Below are 17,131 nucleotides of genomic sequence, written 5' to 3' on the forward strand. Positions count from 1 at the left end.
TGATGGCCAAAAAGCTCAATTTTAGTCTCATCTGACCAGAGTACCTTCTTCCATATTTTTGGGGAGTCTCCCATATGTGTTTTGGCACCAAATGTGTTTGCTTATTTATTTCTTTAAGCAATGGCTTTTTTTCTGTCCACTCTTCCATAAAACCCAGCTCTGTGGAGTGTATGGCTTAAAGTGGTCCTATGGACAGATACTCCATTCTCCCCTGTGGAGCTTTGCAGCTCCTTCAGGGTTATCTTTGGTCTCTTTGTTGCCTCTCTGATGAATGCCCTCTTTGCCTGGTCTGTGATTTTTGGTGGGCGGCCCTCTCTTGGCAGGTTTGTTGTGGTGCCATATTCTTTCCATTTGTTAATAACAGATTTAAAGGTGCTCTGTGGGATGTTCAAAGTTTCTGATATTTTTTATAACCCAACCCTGATCTGTACTTTTCCACAACTTTGTCCCTGACCTGTTTGGAGAGCTCCTTGGTCTTCATGGTGCCGCTTGCTTGGTGGTGTCCCTTGCTTAATGGTGTTGCAGACTCTGGGACCTTTCAGAACAGGTGCGTATATATCGAGATCATGTGACAGATCATATGACACTTAGATTGCACACAGAAGGACTTTATTTTTAACTAATTATGTGACTTCTGAAGGTAATTGGTTGCACCAGCTCTTATTTAGGGGCTTCATAGCAAATGGGGTGAATACATGTGCACGCACCACTTTTCCATTTTCAATTTTTTGAAATTCTTTAAATCAAGTTATTTTTTTATTTCATTTCACCAATTTGGACTATTTTGTGTATATCCATTACATGAAATCCAAATAACAATCCATTTACATTACAGGTTGTAATGCAACAAATTAGGAAAAACGGGGATGAATACTTTTGCAAGGCACTGTAGATATTCCATAAAAAATAAATCTACTGTTTCCAGCAACAATAGTCATTTACATCATTAACAATATCTACACTGTATTTCTGATCAATTTTATGTGATTTTAAATGGACAAAAACATGATGCTTGTCTTTCAAAAACAAGGAAATGTCTAAGTGACCCCAAACTTTTGAACGGTAGTGTAAACTCATCTACATACATGGAGTATACAAAACATTAAGAACATGCTCTTTCCATGACATACTGGGGATGGGGAGCGTTGCTGCACGGCTATTTTCAGGTCTCTCCAGAGATGTTGAATCGGGTTCAGCCACTCCTGCGTTGTCTTGGCTGTGTGCTTAGGGTCATTGTCCTGTTGGAAGGTGAACCTTTGCCAGGTCTGAGGTCCTGAGCACTCTGGAGAAGGTTTTCATCAAGGATCTCTCTGCACTTTGCTCTGTTCACCTTTCCCATGATCCTGACTAGTCTCCCAGTCCCTGCGACTGAAAAACATCCCCACAGCATGATGCTGCCACAACCATGCTTCACCGTAGGGATGGTGCCAGGTTTCCTCCAGATGTGATGCTTGGCATTCAGACCAAAGAGTTCGAGCTTGGTTTCATCAAACCAGAGATTCTTGTTTCTCCTGGTCTGAGAGTCCTTAGGTGCCTTTCCACAAACTCCAAGCGGGCTGTCATGTGCCTTTTACTGAGGAGTGGCTTCCTTCTAGCAACTCTACCATAAAGGCCTGATTGATGGAGTGCTGCAGAGATGGTTGTCCTTCTGGAAGATTCTCCAATTTCCACAGAGGAACACTAAAGCTCTGTCAGAGTGACCATCGGGTTCTTGGTCACCTCCCTGACCAAGGCCCTTCTCCCCCGATTGCTCAGTTTGGCTGGGCAGCCAGCCCTAGGGAGGGTCTTGGTGGTTCCAAACTTCTTCCATTTAAGAATGATGGAGGCCATTGTGTTCTTGGGGACATTCAATGCTGCAGAAATGTTTTGGTACCCTTTCCCAAATCGGTTCCTCGACACAAGCCTATCTCAAAGCTTTATGGACAATTCCTTCAGCCTCATGGCTTGCTTTTTGTTCTGACATGCACTGTCAACTGTGGGACCTTATTTAGACAGGTGTGTGTGCGCCTTTCCAAATCATGTCCAATCATTTGAATTTACCACAGATGGACACCAAATCAAGTTGTAGAAACCTCAAGGATGATCAATGGAAACAGGATGCATCTGAGCTCAATTGAGTGTCATAGCAAAGAGTCTGAATACTTATGTAAATAAGGTATCTGTTTTTAATTTTGTATAAATTTGCAACAATTTCTAAAAACCTGTTTTCACTTTGTCATAATTTTAAAAAAAAATGTATTTCACCTTTATTTAACCAGGTAGGCTAGTTGAGAACAAGTTCTCATTTGCAACTGCGACCTGGCCAAGATAAAGCGTAGCAATTCGACACATACAACAACACAAAGTTACACATGGAATAAACAAAACATACAGTCAATAATACAGTAGAACAAAAGAAAACAAAAAGTCTATATACAGTGAGTGCAAATGAGGTAAGTTATGGAAATAAATAGGCCATGGTGGCGAAGTAATTACAATATAGCAATTAAACACTGGAATGGTAGATCAGCAGAAGATGAATGTGTAGGTAGAGATACTGGGGTGCAAACGAACAAAATAAATAAATAAATAACAGTATGGGGATGAGGTAGGTAGATAGCCTATCTGTTAAACAGCCCATCTATGTACAGGTGCAGTAAACTGCTCTGACAGCTGGTGCTTAAAGCTAGTGAGGGAGATGTGAGTCTCCAGCTTCAGAGATTTTTGCAATTCGTTCCAGTCATGGGCAGCAGAGAACTGGAAGGAAAGACGACCAAATGAGGAATTGGCTTTGGGGGTGACCAGTGAGATATACCTGCTGGAGCGCGTGCTACGAGTGGGTGCTGCTATGGTGACCAGTGAGCTGAGATAAGGCAGGGCTTTACCGAGCAGAGACTTGTAGATAACCTGCAGCCAGTGGGTTTGGCGACGAGTATGAAGCGAGGGCCAACCAACGAGAGTGTATAGGTTGCAATGGTGGGTAGTGTATGGGGCTTTGGTGACAAAACGGATGGCACTGTGATAGACTGCATCCAGTTTGTTGAGTAGAGTGTTGGAGGCTATTTTATAAATGACATCACCGAAGTCGAGGATCAGTAGGATGGTCAGTTTTACGAGGGTATGTTTGGCAGCATGAGTGAAGGATGATTTGTTGCGATATAGGAAGCCAATTCTAGATTTAATTTTGGATTGGAGATGCTTAATGTGAGTCTGGAAGGAGAGTTTACAGTCTAACCAGACACCCAGGTATTTGTAGTTGTCCACGTATTCTAAGTCAGAGCCGTCCAGAGTAGTGATGCTGGACAGGCGGGTGAGGGCAGTGATCGATTGAAAAGCATGCATTTAGTTTTACTTGCGTTTAAGAGCAGTTGGAGTTCACGGAAGGAGAGTTGTATGGCATTGAAGCTCGTCTGGAGGTTAGTTAACACAGTGTCCAAGGAGGGGCCAGAAGTATACATAATGGTGTCGTCTGCGTAGAGGTGGATCAGAGAATCACCAGCAGCAAGAGCGACATAATTGATGTATATAGAAAGAGAGTCGGCCCGAGAATTGAACCCTGTGGCACACCCATAGAGACTGTCAGAGGTCCGGAAAACAGGCCCTCCGATTTGACACACTGAACTCTATTAGAGAAGTAGTTGGTAAACCAGGCGAGGCAATCATTTGAGAAACCAAGGCTGTCGAGTCTGCCAATAAGAATGTTGTGATTGACAGAGTCGAAAGCCTTGGCCAGGTCGATGAATACGGCTGCACAGTAATGTCTCTTATCGATGGCGGTTATGATGTTGTTTAGAAACTTGAGCATGGCTGAGGTGCACCCACAACCAGCTCTGAAACCAGATTGCATAGCAGAGAAGGTATGGTGGGATTCTAAATGGTCAGTAATCTGTTTGTTAACTTGGCTTTCAAAGACCTTAGAAAGACAGGGTAGGATAGATATAGGTCTGTAGCAGTTTGGGTCTAGAGTGTCACCCCCTTTGAAGAGGGGGATGACCGCAGCAGCTTTCCAATCTTTGGGAATCTCAGATGATACGAAAGAGAGGTTGAACAGGCTAGTAATTGGGGTTGCAACAATTTCGGCAGATAATTTTAGAAAGAGAGGGTCCAGATTGTCTAGCCCGGCTGATTTGTAGGGGTCCAGATTTTGCAGCTCTTTCAAAACATCAGCTATCTGGATTTGGGTAAAGGAGAAATGGTGGGGGCTTTGGCAAGTTGCTTTGGGGGGTGCCGGGCAGTTGACCGGGGTAGGGGTAGCCATGTGGAAAGCATGGCCAGCCATTGAAAAATGCTTATTGAAATTCTCAATTATGGTGGATTTATCGGTGGTGACAGTGTTTCCTAGCCTCAGAGCAGTGGGCAGCTGGGAGGAGGTGCTCTTATTCTCCATGGACTTTAGTGTCCCAGAACTTTTTTGAGTTAGTACTACAGGATGCAAATTTCTGTTTGAAAAAGCTTGCCTTAGCTTTTCTAACTGCCTGTGTATATTTGTTCCTAACTTCCCTGAAAACGTGCATATCACAGGGGCTAGTCGATGCTAATGCAGAACGCCACAGGATGTTTTTGTGCTGGTCAAGGGCAGACAGGTCTGGCGTGAACCAAGGACTATATCTATTCCAGGTTCTACATTTTTTGAGAGGGGCATACTTATTTAAGATGGTGAGGAAGGCACTTTTAAAGAATAGCCAGGTATCATCTACTGACGGCATGAGGTCAATGTCATTCCAGGATACCCCGGCCAGGTCGTTAAAGAAAGGCCTGCTCGCAGAAGTGTTTCAGGGAGCATTTGACAGCGATGAGGGGTGGTCGTTTGGTCGCAGACCCATTACAGATGCAGGCAATGAGGCAGTGATCGCTGAGATCTTGATTGAAAACAGCAGAGGTGTATATGGAGGGCGAATTAGTTAGGATGACATCTATAAGGGTGCCCGTGTTTACTGATTTGGGGTTGTACCTGGTAGGTTCATTGATAATTTGTGTGAGATTGAGGGCATCAAGCTTAGTTTGTAGGATGGCCGGGGTGTTAAGCATGTCCCAGTTTAGGGCACAGCTGGCTATCGAGGGCACAGCTGGGGGCAGAGTGAAGTCTATAGCAAGCGGCAACAGTGAGAGACTTGTTTCTGGAAAGGTGAATTTTTAGAAGTAGAAGCTCAAATTGTTCGGGTACAGATTTAGATAGCCTGCATAGTTCTGTATTACTATCTTTGCAGTAGATTGCAAAACCGCCCCCTTTGGCAGTTCTATCTTGGCGGAAAACGTTATAGTGTGATTTCAGGGTTTTTGGTTGTTTTCCTAAGCCAGGATTCAGACACGGCTAAGACATCTGGTTTGGCAGAGTGTGCTAAAGCAGTGAGTAAAACAAACTTAGGGAGTAGGCTTCTAATGTTAACATGCATGAAACCAAGGCTTTTACGTTTACAGAAGTCAACAAATGAGAGCACCTGGGGTGTGGGAGTGGAGCTAGGCACTGCAGGACCTGGATTAACCTCCACATCACCAGAGGAACAGAGGAGAAGTAGGATAAGGGTACGGCTAAAGACTATACGAACTGGCCGTCTTGCACGTTCAGAACAGAGAGTAAAAGGAGCAGGTTTCTGGGCACGATAGCATAGATTCAAGGCATAGTGTACAGACAAAGGTAAGGTAGGATGTGAGTACATTGGAGGTAAACCTAGGCATTGAGTAATGAAGAGAGAGATATAGTCTCTAGAGATGTTTAAACCAGGTGATGTCATCGCATATGTAGGAGGTTGAACAACATGGTTGGTTAAGGCATATTGAGCAGGGCTAGAGGCTCTACAGTGAAATAAGACAGTAATCACTAACCAGGACAGTAATGGACAAGGCATATTGATATTAGAGAGTGGCATGCATAGCCAAGTGAACATATGGGTTCAGTGAGTGGTTGGGCTGGCTGGGGACACGGTGATTCAGACAGTTAGCAGGCTAACAAGCTAACAGTTCGTAGGCCGGAGCTAAACAAGCTAGCAGCTAGTAGACCAGGGCAAGTTAGCAGTTAGCAGGCCGGGTTAGCAAGCATGGGGTATTGTGTGTTGATTGCTGAGGCAAAATGTAACATGTAACAAAATGTGGAAAAAGTCAAGGGGTCTGAATACTTTCCAAAGGCACTGTAGTTCAGTACAGTAAAGAACAATACTTTAAATTACTGTACTCTACTATAGTGTGCCCAATACTAAACTCTACTTTCTTTACTCTACTGACTGGCTCAAATTCGGACTGACCAAATTGCAACTACTTTTCAACTTCCATGGACGTCTGGTGACAGTAGGTGCTCAGTGGGTGAGAGGGCTGGTTACAGTAAAAGGCAAGAGAGGGGGGCTCATGTGTAGGTGTCAGTAAGAGCCGGGAGAAGTGACATTAGCTGGAGAGAGTGAGTGACTCACACTCTTGCTTAGACCACTACAAGACAGAAAGAGAAATCAAACATTTATGAGCTGAACATAACAGTATGCCAGTGGAAGGGAGGACAGTAGCAGGAGACCCTATGAGCTGAACATAACAGTATGCCGGTGGAAGGGAGGACAGTAGCAGGAGACCCAACTGTGGTCTGTGAATACTATGAATTCCCATTGCAGCCAATTCAGTTGCAGTTATTCTGTTAGATTTTCTTAGTCATTGTGCTACTGATTTCACAAAAGAATGACAGGTTTAAATCACTTAATAAATCATAGAAATGTGGTTTATCAGTAAAAACTAACAGTAAAACTGTAAGTGTAATTTCCCCTTTCCAAAATTGTTAAAACATTTTAGTAATACTTTTATAATGTTCCCTTTCCTTCGAGGGCACTGCCAGTATACCCAACCACTCACCCATCACAAATCAGTCTACAAGAGAGAATGGACATGGTTACACAGTAGTCAGATATGACATGAAAGACTACACTGGATTTAGGGAAAGAGTTGGTGGCTCACACCATTTCACCCTTCCCACTGTATAGCCTCCCTGGAAATATAGGTAGCCTCCTTTTATCCATCCGTCTCGTTCTTTCTTTCAAAATCACCTTGAAGAATGTCATATTTTCCTTGTCTCATTACCACACTACAGACTGCTGAAGTAAAACACACCGATTCAGCCAACTGCTATATTATCTTGTGCCTGGAAATATATGGTGACCTTTCCAATAACACTGCTGTGCATAGAGGCGTGTGTGGGGTCAAGTACAGGTCAGAGGTAGCTGCTGGCTTTAGAGAAAGATGGCTACCATTTACTCGCCATGTTTCTCCTCAGTAGAAATGAGTGGAATTCTTACCTTTTATCGGTGTAACTACACTGTTGTTTGTTCTACAATGTTTGGTTTTGGTTTAGGGTCTGTTTGGCCCTAAAATCTGCTGGTTTGTTTTGATCAGACAATCAATAATCATTTTCCTTCATTCAAGAACACTTTTCTATGGTCAAGAACATGTTTGCCGTTCATTCTAGATAGAACACTTGTTCCTTTATTCTAGAACACTTTGTCCCTACGCTCTAGTTGATAGAACACCCTTTTAATTTAGAGCAGCTGCTTAACATGACATAATTGCCTCAGGTTAAAGGTCATCCATTCAACATAGCTTAGTTTAACCTTCCTCACTTACAAGGGCAGGAGTATCTATCTGAAAACAGAAAAGAAGTGGATTGGCAATGTTTAGACTGTTTTGTTGTTTAGGCATGAACCTAAAAATCTCAAGCTGGCACCTAGGCTTCAGTTCAGTTGCTACAAGTCTGCAATACCAACAAAGCATCTGGATTCAACAACAAACTTTTCCCTTTACCGGCCTTCATTTAAAACGGCTGTTGGCGTTCATTTAAGCTGCGGTTCCACGGCTGCTGCCAATGTGAGAGTTATGAATGGGGAAGCGCGTACACACACACACACACAATAAACTCAGGGTCTACTGAAGGATGTTAATCTGTTATCTCAAATTACATACACACAGGAATTCATACACTCCTTAAAGAGAGACACACACACACCTCAGTAATGGAGATGCCTCCCTTCCATAGCTCAGCACAGAGAGGAAGTGGATTTCTGAAGAAATGCTTCCTAAAAATCAAGTAAACGTGACGCCTAGTATTTTAACAGAAACACTGCTGTTCTCGCTGTTATACATTGAGTGTGCAAAACATTAAGGACACCTGCTCTTTCCATGACATAGACTGACCAGGTGAATCCAGGTGAAAGCTATGATCCCTTAGTGATGTCACTTGTTAAATCCACTTCAATCTGTGTAGATGAACGGGAGGAGACAGGTTAAAGAAGGATTATTAAGCCTTGAGACAGTTAAGACATGGATTGTGTATGTTTGCAATACAGAGTAGGAGCCAGGCACATCGGTTTGTGTCAAGAACTGCAACGGTGATGGGTTTCCAAGCTCAACAGTTTCCCGTGTGTATCAAAAATGGTCCACCACCCATAGGACATCCAGCCAACTTGACACAACTGGGGGAAACAATGTGGTCAAATATGGGCTAGCATCCCTATGGAACGCTTTCGACACCTAGTCGAGTCCATGCCCTGATAAATTCAAGGGGGCCAAAAAGGGGGTGCAGCTCAGTATCAGAAAGGTGTGTCTAATGTTTTGTACACTCCGTGTATAACCCTTTCAGGGTAGTCATAGGTAAAACACCTACTGGGTTCACACACTTCTGCTTTCCTAATGTTCAAACTACTATTAAAAAGATCAACGTAAAAACATTTTGTCGTCTTAACCCTTTTTGGAGGACTGAGGGGAAAGGTCTTTAAGCGCAAAAGCAAAAACGCAGCGGAACAGTCCAACAAGCGCAGTCATTGTGTTTTCATTTGAAGAGAGAGAACTTATGAACAAGAGAGAGAACTTATGAATTGTACCTTTAATACTTCTTATGGATTGTACCTTTAACATTTCTATGTTCAACATGTCAGCATCTCTGAAATGCTGTGGTCTGTGACTGGTAATAGGAGCTGTTAGGTGATCCTCAGCAGAGGTGAAATGGCTGAATGGACATTTGGATTTCACTGCATCATCCCCTCAGCATCCTCCACAAAGACACAATTACTGGACACCGGGGAGAAAAGGATGGAGATTGGATGACCACAACGCAGTCAATCTGTCATCAAAACTGCATGCAACCTTTCACTTCAGCTAACACTGTAGGCTACATTCATGATATACACTGAGTACTCAACACACATCAGTATAGATTAGATTTTTTTTATTTAACCTTTATTTAGATGAAGGGGAGGAGTCAATTTAAAGGATTGTTTAAGCCTTGAGACAATTAAGACATGGATTGTGCGTGTGTGCCATTCAGAGGGTGACTGGGCAAGACAAAATATTTAAGTGCCTTTGAACGACGTATGGTAGTAAGTGCACCGGTTTAAGTCAAGAACAGCAACGCTGCTGTTTTCCACTCTCAACAGTTTCCCCATGTGTATCAAGAATGGTCCACCACCCAAAGGACATCCAGCCAACATTACACAACTATGGGAAGCATTGAAGTCAACATGGGCCAGCTTCCCTGTGGAATGCTTTTGACACCTTGTAGAATCCATGCCCAGACGAATTGAGTCTGTTCTGAGGGCAAAAGAGGGGGGGGGGGGTGCAACACAATATTAGGAAGGTGTTCCTAATGATTGGTATACTCAGTGTAATAATGTAACTGTTGTGTGTTTGTGTGTTTAGCCTTTTCCAGATTCTGAATAACACTCAGGTCTTACTCGCTACTCCGTTATTGCTTAGTATTTGAGAGAGAGGAGGTGAGATAGACTTACTGGAATCTCAACTGTGACATCATCAAAAGTCCTCTTCAGCAGGCCCGAATATGTTCAAATCCATCCTCTGGCCCCTTTTACAAATCCTTCTTTGGAGTGATCACTTACCTAACATAGCTGAATTGGCTAAAGTTTACGCTTAGACCAAACCAGTCATGTCAGATTAGTGATGATTACTTACTTCAAAAGGAAGAAGGCAGAACAGAGAGATGCATTTACCAAGTACTGGAAGAGGGCCTCTCCTTCTCTCTGGTCAGCGTTGCAGAAGGAAGGGGATATTGATGGCTTTTTATTTCTCTGCTTGGCTAGGGTTCACTTTATTTCAGTGATTTCGGAAGTGTGAGGACACTGGCGTAAACACTGGAAGCGCAGTGTAAACTAGGCCTTCCTGTTGTCTCTGTTACTCTGGGAGAATTTGGACAGGGAATGCGTGTCTCTCCGCTCAGCTCTGGCTGAGACATACTTGCATAAATAAACAGGAATAAACATGGTTCTCCCTTCCCCATTCTCGCTATGTCCTTGGTCTGTGACCTCTCAACCAGCGTGCGTACACACACAGATAGGAGCGTCCCTGTACACCGCAGACTCCAACAGGCATTCACACAACCCTTGACACTATGTGCTCTGTCAGATAACGCCCCTAGTAACTCTAACATTACCAGGCCAAATATAAACAACTAAGCACTCAATGGATCCAATATACAACACACTGAAATCAGCAAAGAATCGTGAAAGAAAGCTCAACAGTTGATCAGTTGTTATGGCGCCATCTTCACCAATATCTTATACCGCAGCTCTTCACAGGGAAAATCTATGTTGATCACGTCTGCCGGCTATGTGTCAGACCATGGTTTACACTGTGCCAAGTTGCAAACCCGTATGCTGGCTCGGGTATAGAGCAGCTGGGATGACAAGAATGTCATGGGTTGCCATACCATGGGTTTGAACAGCGGCGAACCGTGACTATAGGACCTAGGCATTCAGAGGGACCAAAAATATTTTAATACTTTGTATCCCCCCAAAAAATAATCAAGAACAGAAAACATAGCATCACTTGATGCGTCCGATATTATATATTCTGTAGTCGGGCCCTTTTAGTTCTAGTGAAGGAGGAGCAATGCTTTTTAATGACATTATGAAACAAACAGGCCGTGCTTCAGGCTGCCACACACACAGAGATAGAACCGGCATGGACACAACACGTGACACCCAGCATAAAATAATGCGACCAGCAAAACAAAAAACACACTGTTTACACAACCTATGGTAGCATAACACCACCATCACCAATAGTGACAACCAGTGGCAACCCATAATTCAGGGCAGGGCCCCACCTGTTTTGAGCCCCACATTTTTAGCAAAAATAAAATATATTTTTTTAAATTGTGGGGGGGGGCTTGCCTGTTTTGCATGTTATTGTGGCATTAATATGTGTCACATATCAATTTGCAAACAATGTAAAAAAAAAAAAAAGATATATCATTGAGTTAATAAAACTGCATACAAACATGGTCTCTTTTTTGTTTTCTTGAGTAAGGCAGCTCCAAAATGCATGTTTCAACCTAGCTCAGTGCTTTCTGTGGTAGTGGGGCAAGCCAGCAGAAAAAAAAATTAAAAATTAAAAAAGAGCGTTGCACTGTGATTGGCTCAGTGTTTTGTCACTCGTGGGGACTTTACGTCACTGCCAAGTGTAAGAGCAGACCTTGAAAATTCTAGCCATTCGGATGTTACATTAGAAGTGCCCATCCAAGAAAACTCAAGGTCATTGGCTACAGATAAAATGACGTCAAATCACGTTATATGTACAGTAGCTTTGATCGGACTGATCATGTCAATCATACTTTCACAATCTTAGCTAGCAGTCATCATCATGAATCAAGTTGACAATCTACTGGCAAATCCTTTTTAATCCTTGTCAAATTAAGAGAAATAATGAAGAGAAATTACAGATCAAATGTATCGGTGCTCATCGGCCATTGGACAAATTACACAACAAATTGGAAATCGCAAATTCAACGAGTGGTTTGGAAGGAATCAGTGACAGTGGCTGTGTGGTCCCAAATCTGGGATTAAGAGGCTCTTTTCCAAGTTTGAAATGGTAAACATTCAACATTGGCCATGATGTCAATGAAGCATGATTTGTACCACGCTCAAAACAACTGTTAACTCGGAACTGTGAAATCTTGAACTCTGAAGTCAAATCAAGTTAACTGGGAAGTTGGGAATAAACAAGCTCTGACTGGGAAAATACATTTTTAACAGTCATCCAATTTGGAATTGTAAATCCAGTTGTTTTGAAAGCACCATAAATCCAGAGAATGACAGACTTTGATGACAAAATTTGCCCACAAAAGGACCGCCACGCCACCTTCCTGTTCAAGTGAACACAGCACAACAAGGTGAGTCCAAAAATGTAACGTTATTGTATGCTGCTGCATAAATGACGTAATAATGCCAGGGAGATATGTATACTGCAGCTAAGGAAGTAATACTAGGTGTATGTTGTATAGTAAGATGTTAGTAGCCCATGTGCCTCACCCTAATTAATTTGGTCTATTAATTTCACGTATTGTTCTACTGTAGCCTATAATCTGTTTTAGAGAATTGTAATCATTGAATATTGTAAGATCTTTCATTTTCTGCTTATATGCCTACTTTATTTATCCTAAGGTTCTGACTTGGTGTACAAGGAAGAACACTGTAAGAACGGCCCATGTTCTGAATTCTGTCACTGTACATTTCAAAAATGCTAAACAAATAGTTATACTGATTAACGTCCGTCCTAGCTCGCTCATAAATGTCTTAATCTAAATTATCGATTGCCACTTATCCGCTTGTCATCCCCTTATGCCATAGTTTGTACATCTCAACTGTCATTAGAAACCACATTTGTTTAATCAAGTCAGCCATATCAGATGTTTTTTAAAAAAAAGCAGTAAATGAGGCTGAATGAACTGTTTCGGTGCCAGACAAGGCTCCACTGATAGCCAGGTGTAGCAGTGGTAAGATGTTGGGACTGCTGCTGGTACAGCTTTATGAAGGCCCTAACAGTTTGTGGGCACCGTTTGTCACCATTATATTGCAATTAATGTATTGTTTAGTGTTGTGGCTTTGCTGGCATGCATCCAACTTGTTGTTTTTTTGCCCCACCAAGATTTACATGCTAAAATCGCTACTGGTGACAGCAACAAGTGTCACATCGAAGGTGACAGGTTTATGTTGCTGAAAGGACAGTGACCGTAATACCTGTGCACTCCATGGCGCTGAAGGAGAGACAGTTTTGGTAAAACACATAGACACGGCTGATAGACAGGTAACAGTCACACAGAGCATGAAATAATTATAAAGAATAAGCAGCCCATTCACTCCAGTAGGCCCCATGAAATCATAACAATACAAAAGCACAACCATTTCATTTAAAAAATGAAATAAACAAACCAGCTTTTACTTCCCATTGCAAATATATTTCCGTCACACTAACCAGTGATCTAAAGTTTAAATGGAACAATATTTCACAGTCATTATTTTCAAAGGGATACCTAACAGCAAGTGAGCTGCATAAAAATAAAAAAAACAGTTCCACTCACCAGATAATAATTTGTAAACAAAGGTTGAAAGTTAATCTTGAAAAGGGTGTAGCTAACAAATTATCTACAACATCCACCCTGAAGATGATAACAGCTGCTGCTGCAGCCATCGCCATTGTCAAAGTACTACAACACAAGCTAGCATTTTCATTATCACACTACTACAACACAAGCTAGCTAACGATACTAGCGTTAGCGTGGGAAAACTACTGCTTCCTCCACTGATTATTTTATCTTGTGCTCTGTCGTTACGTGTCTCTCCAACCCTGGTCCTGGAGAGCTACCGTCTTGTAGGTTTTCACTCCAACTATAATCTAGCGTATTTTATTCGAATAATTTGCTGGTTGATAAACTGAATCGGGTAAACTACAACTGCCGTTGGAGTGTAAACCTACAGGAAGGTAGCTCTCCAGGAACAGGGTTGGAGAGCTCTGGCCTAGACACATTACTTTTCAGTTTTTTTTGCCATTGTAGGTCAAAATGTGATTGGGTCATTCCACTCACTCCAAATTCTGCTCCAATACAGTTGAATGGCAGAGACCTTCTGTCCAGCTTCTGAAAATCTAACCAATGGCTGGCTGAGCTAGCTAGATTTTTCTACCTAGAGACCACCAAAGAGAATCCTGATTATATATTTTTTTCGTTTTAGTATTAACCCTTCTCTTTCCAATACAAACTGAAGAGATTAAATCAGAAGATTAGTACAATTATTGTAAAGATTAAATATACATTTAAAAATATAAATTTAAAAAAAATATATATATATAATATACACAGTACCAAATAAGCGCAAACCAGATTGTATGGCGTATCACTGCAGAATGCTGTGGTAGCCCTGCTGGTTACGTATTCCTTGAATTCTAAATGAATCACTGACAGTGTCACCAGCAAACCACCCCAACATCCTCACACCTCTTCCTCCATGTTTCACGGTGGGAACCACACATGTGGAGATTATCCGTTCACCTACTCTGGTAACTCTACTGAATTTATCCTCTGCGGCAGAGGTATCTCTGGGTCTTCCGTTCCTGTGACGGTCCTCATGAGAGCCAATTTCAACATAGCGCTTGATGGTTTTTGTGACTGCACTTGAAGAAACTTTCAAAGTTCTTGAAATGGTTCCTCATTGCCTACCTTCATGTCTTAAAGTAATGATGGACTATAATTTCTCTTTGCTTATTTGAGCTGTTCTTGCCATAATATGGACTTGGTCTTTCACCAAATAGGGCTATCTTATCTATACCACCCCTACCTTGTCACAACACAACTGATTGGCTCAAACGCATAAAGAAGGAAAGAATTTCCACAAATGAACATTTCAACCTGTTAATTGAAATGCATTCCAGGTGACTACCTAGTGAAGCTGGTTGAGAGACTGCCAAGAGTGTGCAAAGCTGTCATCAAGGCAAATGGTGGCTACCTTGAAGTATATATATATATATACACACACACATCCTTAGGCCTCTCGGTTCCCCACTGGGTTTTAATCTTCTTGGATCACCTGAGGACTGGTTGCCAAATACTTGACCTGTGCTATAGAGATTATGATTGATGCTCTGATTTTCTTTGGAATCATCTGTGATCTGGTGTTTCTTTACACTGTAATAAGATGGTTTCAACCAGCATTTCAAAACAACAAAGGACCCTTGTACAGAAGTGGTACACTGACTGCAAACATCAGTCTCTGTCTGTGACCCAATGCAGCCCAAAGAACCCATAGGCACATTACACCATGCACAACAGTGTGTGGGTGTGTTTCTCTGAGTAAGAGCAACACAGCCTTGTCAGTTTCTGTAATATTTATTCAGATAGACGGAAGCTTGCAGCATTAACACGAGATAAGAGCCAAAACATTCTCATTAGTAACCTAAGGCAGTGTCATTAATTTCAGCAGTTCGATCAGTGGTCGAGTCTAAAGTGAAGGTATACGCGTATGTGTTTGATCAAAGAATGTCAACAACAAAGCAGCCCGACTCTAAAACTGTCCACCTGCTGAACACAGATGCAAACAGTCGGTAAATATGAAATTGACAGAACCTAAGTGTCCAATCGCAGGGTTGTTTGGGGTCGCGAATTGGAACAGGCTGCATTTCGCTGTACGGAGACCACCATGGCAACTTAGATTCAGATCACGTCATTTCTTCATCATAAATGTGCCAACTGAAGCAAATGATCATCAGATCAGAGTTTGACCCCAGTTCTAGCAATGCTGAATTGTTACAGTTTCATCGCTGCTCAATAGTCTAATCATAAATCACGCAGTCAACAATTTGATTTAGATGTTTTGTTGCATTTAGAGACCTTTGCCCACACCGTAACGTAAGAGCTGTCAAACTGATATTAGGCCTGGAAATAGGCTATGGAAATCAATGGAGATAAGGAGAAATAATATACGGTTTAAAAGCCTAGAATTAACCAATAAAACATGTTGTTTGATATTGATGATGATGGTGATGATGTATGTTATAGGCTCGATTGAAGAGCATAGCATCTGTATAAATATCATGTTCTCAGCCAAAGTAGATTACATCACTGTAGCATTCGCCACATGGAATTCGAAACCACTTCTATGCGTAAAAATTGTCCAGTAATTGTATTAGGCTGTTTGAAGACCTACCTTCTCTTGCTTTTAGCAGTACCGTATTGGCCACAATATTCTCCAGTTCCATCTAAAATTCTTTGATATTTGCTGAATAGATTAAAAAAAAGAAATCGACAGCAACACCTCGCTCTTCACGGATGAATTGCTTTTCGTTTTATTCCAAATCCGAATAAAATGTATACATTTCAAACTCGTTCACGGTCTACACACTGGATAAAGGAGAAATCCTTGTAAAATTAACTAGGCATGGTTCATATCGTCGGCTCCGAATGCAGCGTTGGGAGGGCATTTCCATTCCAATTCCGAAGACCGTTGTGTTTCGTGCGTAATTTGGCGCGGAATCCCATCAAAGGATAGATCACGGTTGAGCCATCAATACAGCCCGAGACCACGGCAAGACCTACATCATTTAGTAACGCATTCCTAACAGCGGCTGAAGCACAGCACAGTAGCACTGGGGGGAGTTGGTGAAGTGTACTAGAACATCAAGGTGCTCCCCCTCTCGGTGCAAAGGCTTAATAAAAAAAAATGGGCTTGTTTTTTTCTTTTGGTTTGGCCAACAATATCCCCCACGTTTGGCGAAGCTACAAGCAGTTTACCGCGTGTGTCTGGTCTATATTTTTCCTGTTACATTTGGATAGCTTGCAGGGGGCTAAACGCACAGACTATATAAATTGAGTGATTTGTAGTAGGGGTTCGCTAATCTTCAACCACCAAATTGGTTCCAATATTCCATTCCACCGCCCGTTGCACACACATCCATTCGGAATTGGCCCGAATAGAGTATTGGTTTCCACTAACTTCTATATCCACAAAGTCAGATTCCACTGGCACAAAAGTCAAATTTGCAACAAAAATTGGCTTTTTTTGTCTTCATTTAAGGTTAAGCATAAGGTTTGCAATTTTAAGAAGATACATTTAAGAAATGCGCAGGGTTTATTACTTGTGGTTAAAGACAAGTATTATCCTTTATATTGACCAGATACTCAAGTGGCCGCTCAAACATTGGAAATATTTTTTTTTTTCAAAAATGGAAGTCAGTTGGGAGGAGTCAAGATCAGATGGGACCATTCTAGCCAATGAGAGGGCAGATATCGGGTGAACAACAGGCACAACTCCGATATAAAGTTTTATTTTTTCTCAAAGTTGCCAGGAAGTCACATGTTCTACGTATATCAGGACACTCATAACAACCTAAGCATAACAAAACTTAT

At 42.0% G+C, this 17,131-nt stretch overlaps 1 protein-coding gene across 2 annotated transcripts in view; it reads right to left on the bottom strand.

Annotated features, from left to right (window-relative positions):
• Window positions 1–16,917, bottom strand: part of LOC110525940 (G protein-coupled receptor kinase 5) — a 76,384-nt gene extending 59,467 nt beyond the window's left edge. The window contains exon 1 of one of the 2 annotated variants that reach the window (XR_005052102.2): window positions 15,933–16,396. Coding sequence is in view for 1 of the 2 variants with exons in the window: in XM_036980099.2 (XP_036835994.1) it covers window positions 15,933–15,984 (52 nt within the window). In the remaining variant the exon portion in view is untranslated. Of the gene's footprint in view, window positions 1–15,932 lie in introns of both variants that reach the window. The other variant, XM_036980099.2, reaches the window with a different exon arrangement.
• Window positions 16,918–17,131: the final 214 nt, after the last annotated feature.

The sequence above is a fragment of the Oncorhynchus mykiss genome, chromosome 6, assembly GCF_057628025.1.
Source record: "Oncorhynchus mykiss isolate SJ-2025 chromosome 6, ASM5762802v1, whole genome shotgun sequence".
Lineage (NCBI taxonomy): Eukaryota > Metazoa > Chordata > Actinopteri > Salmoniformes > Salmonidae > Oncorhynchus > Oncorhynchus mykiss.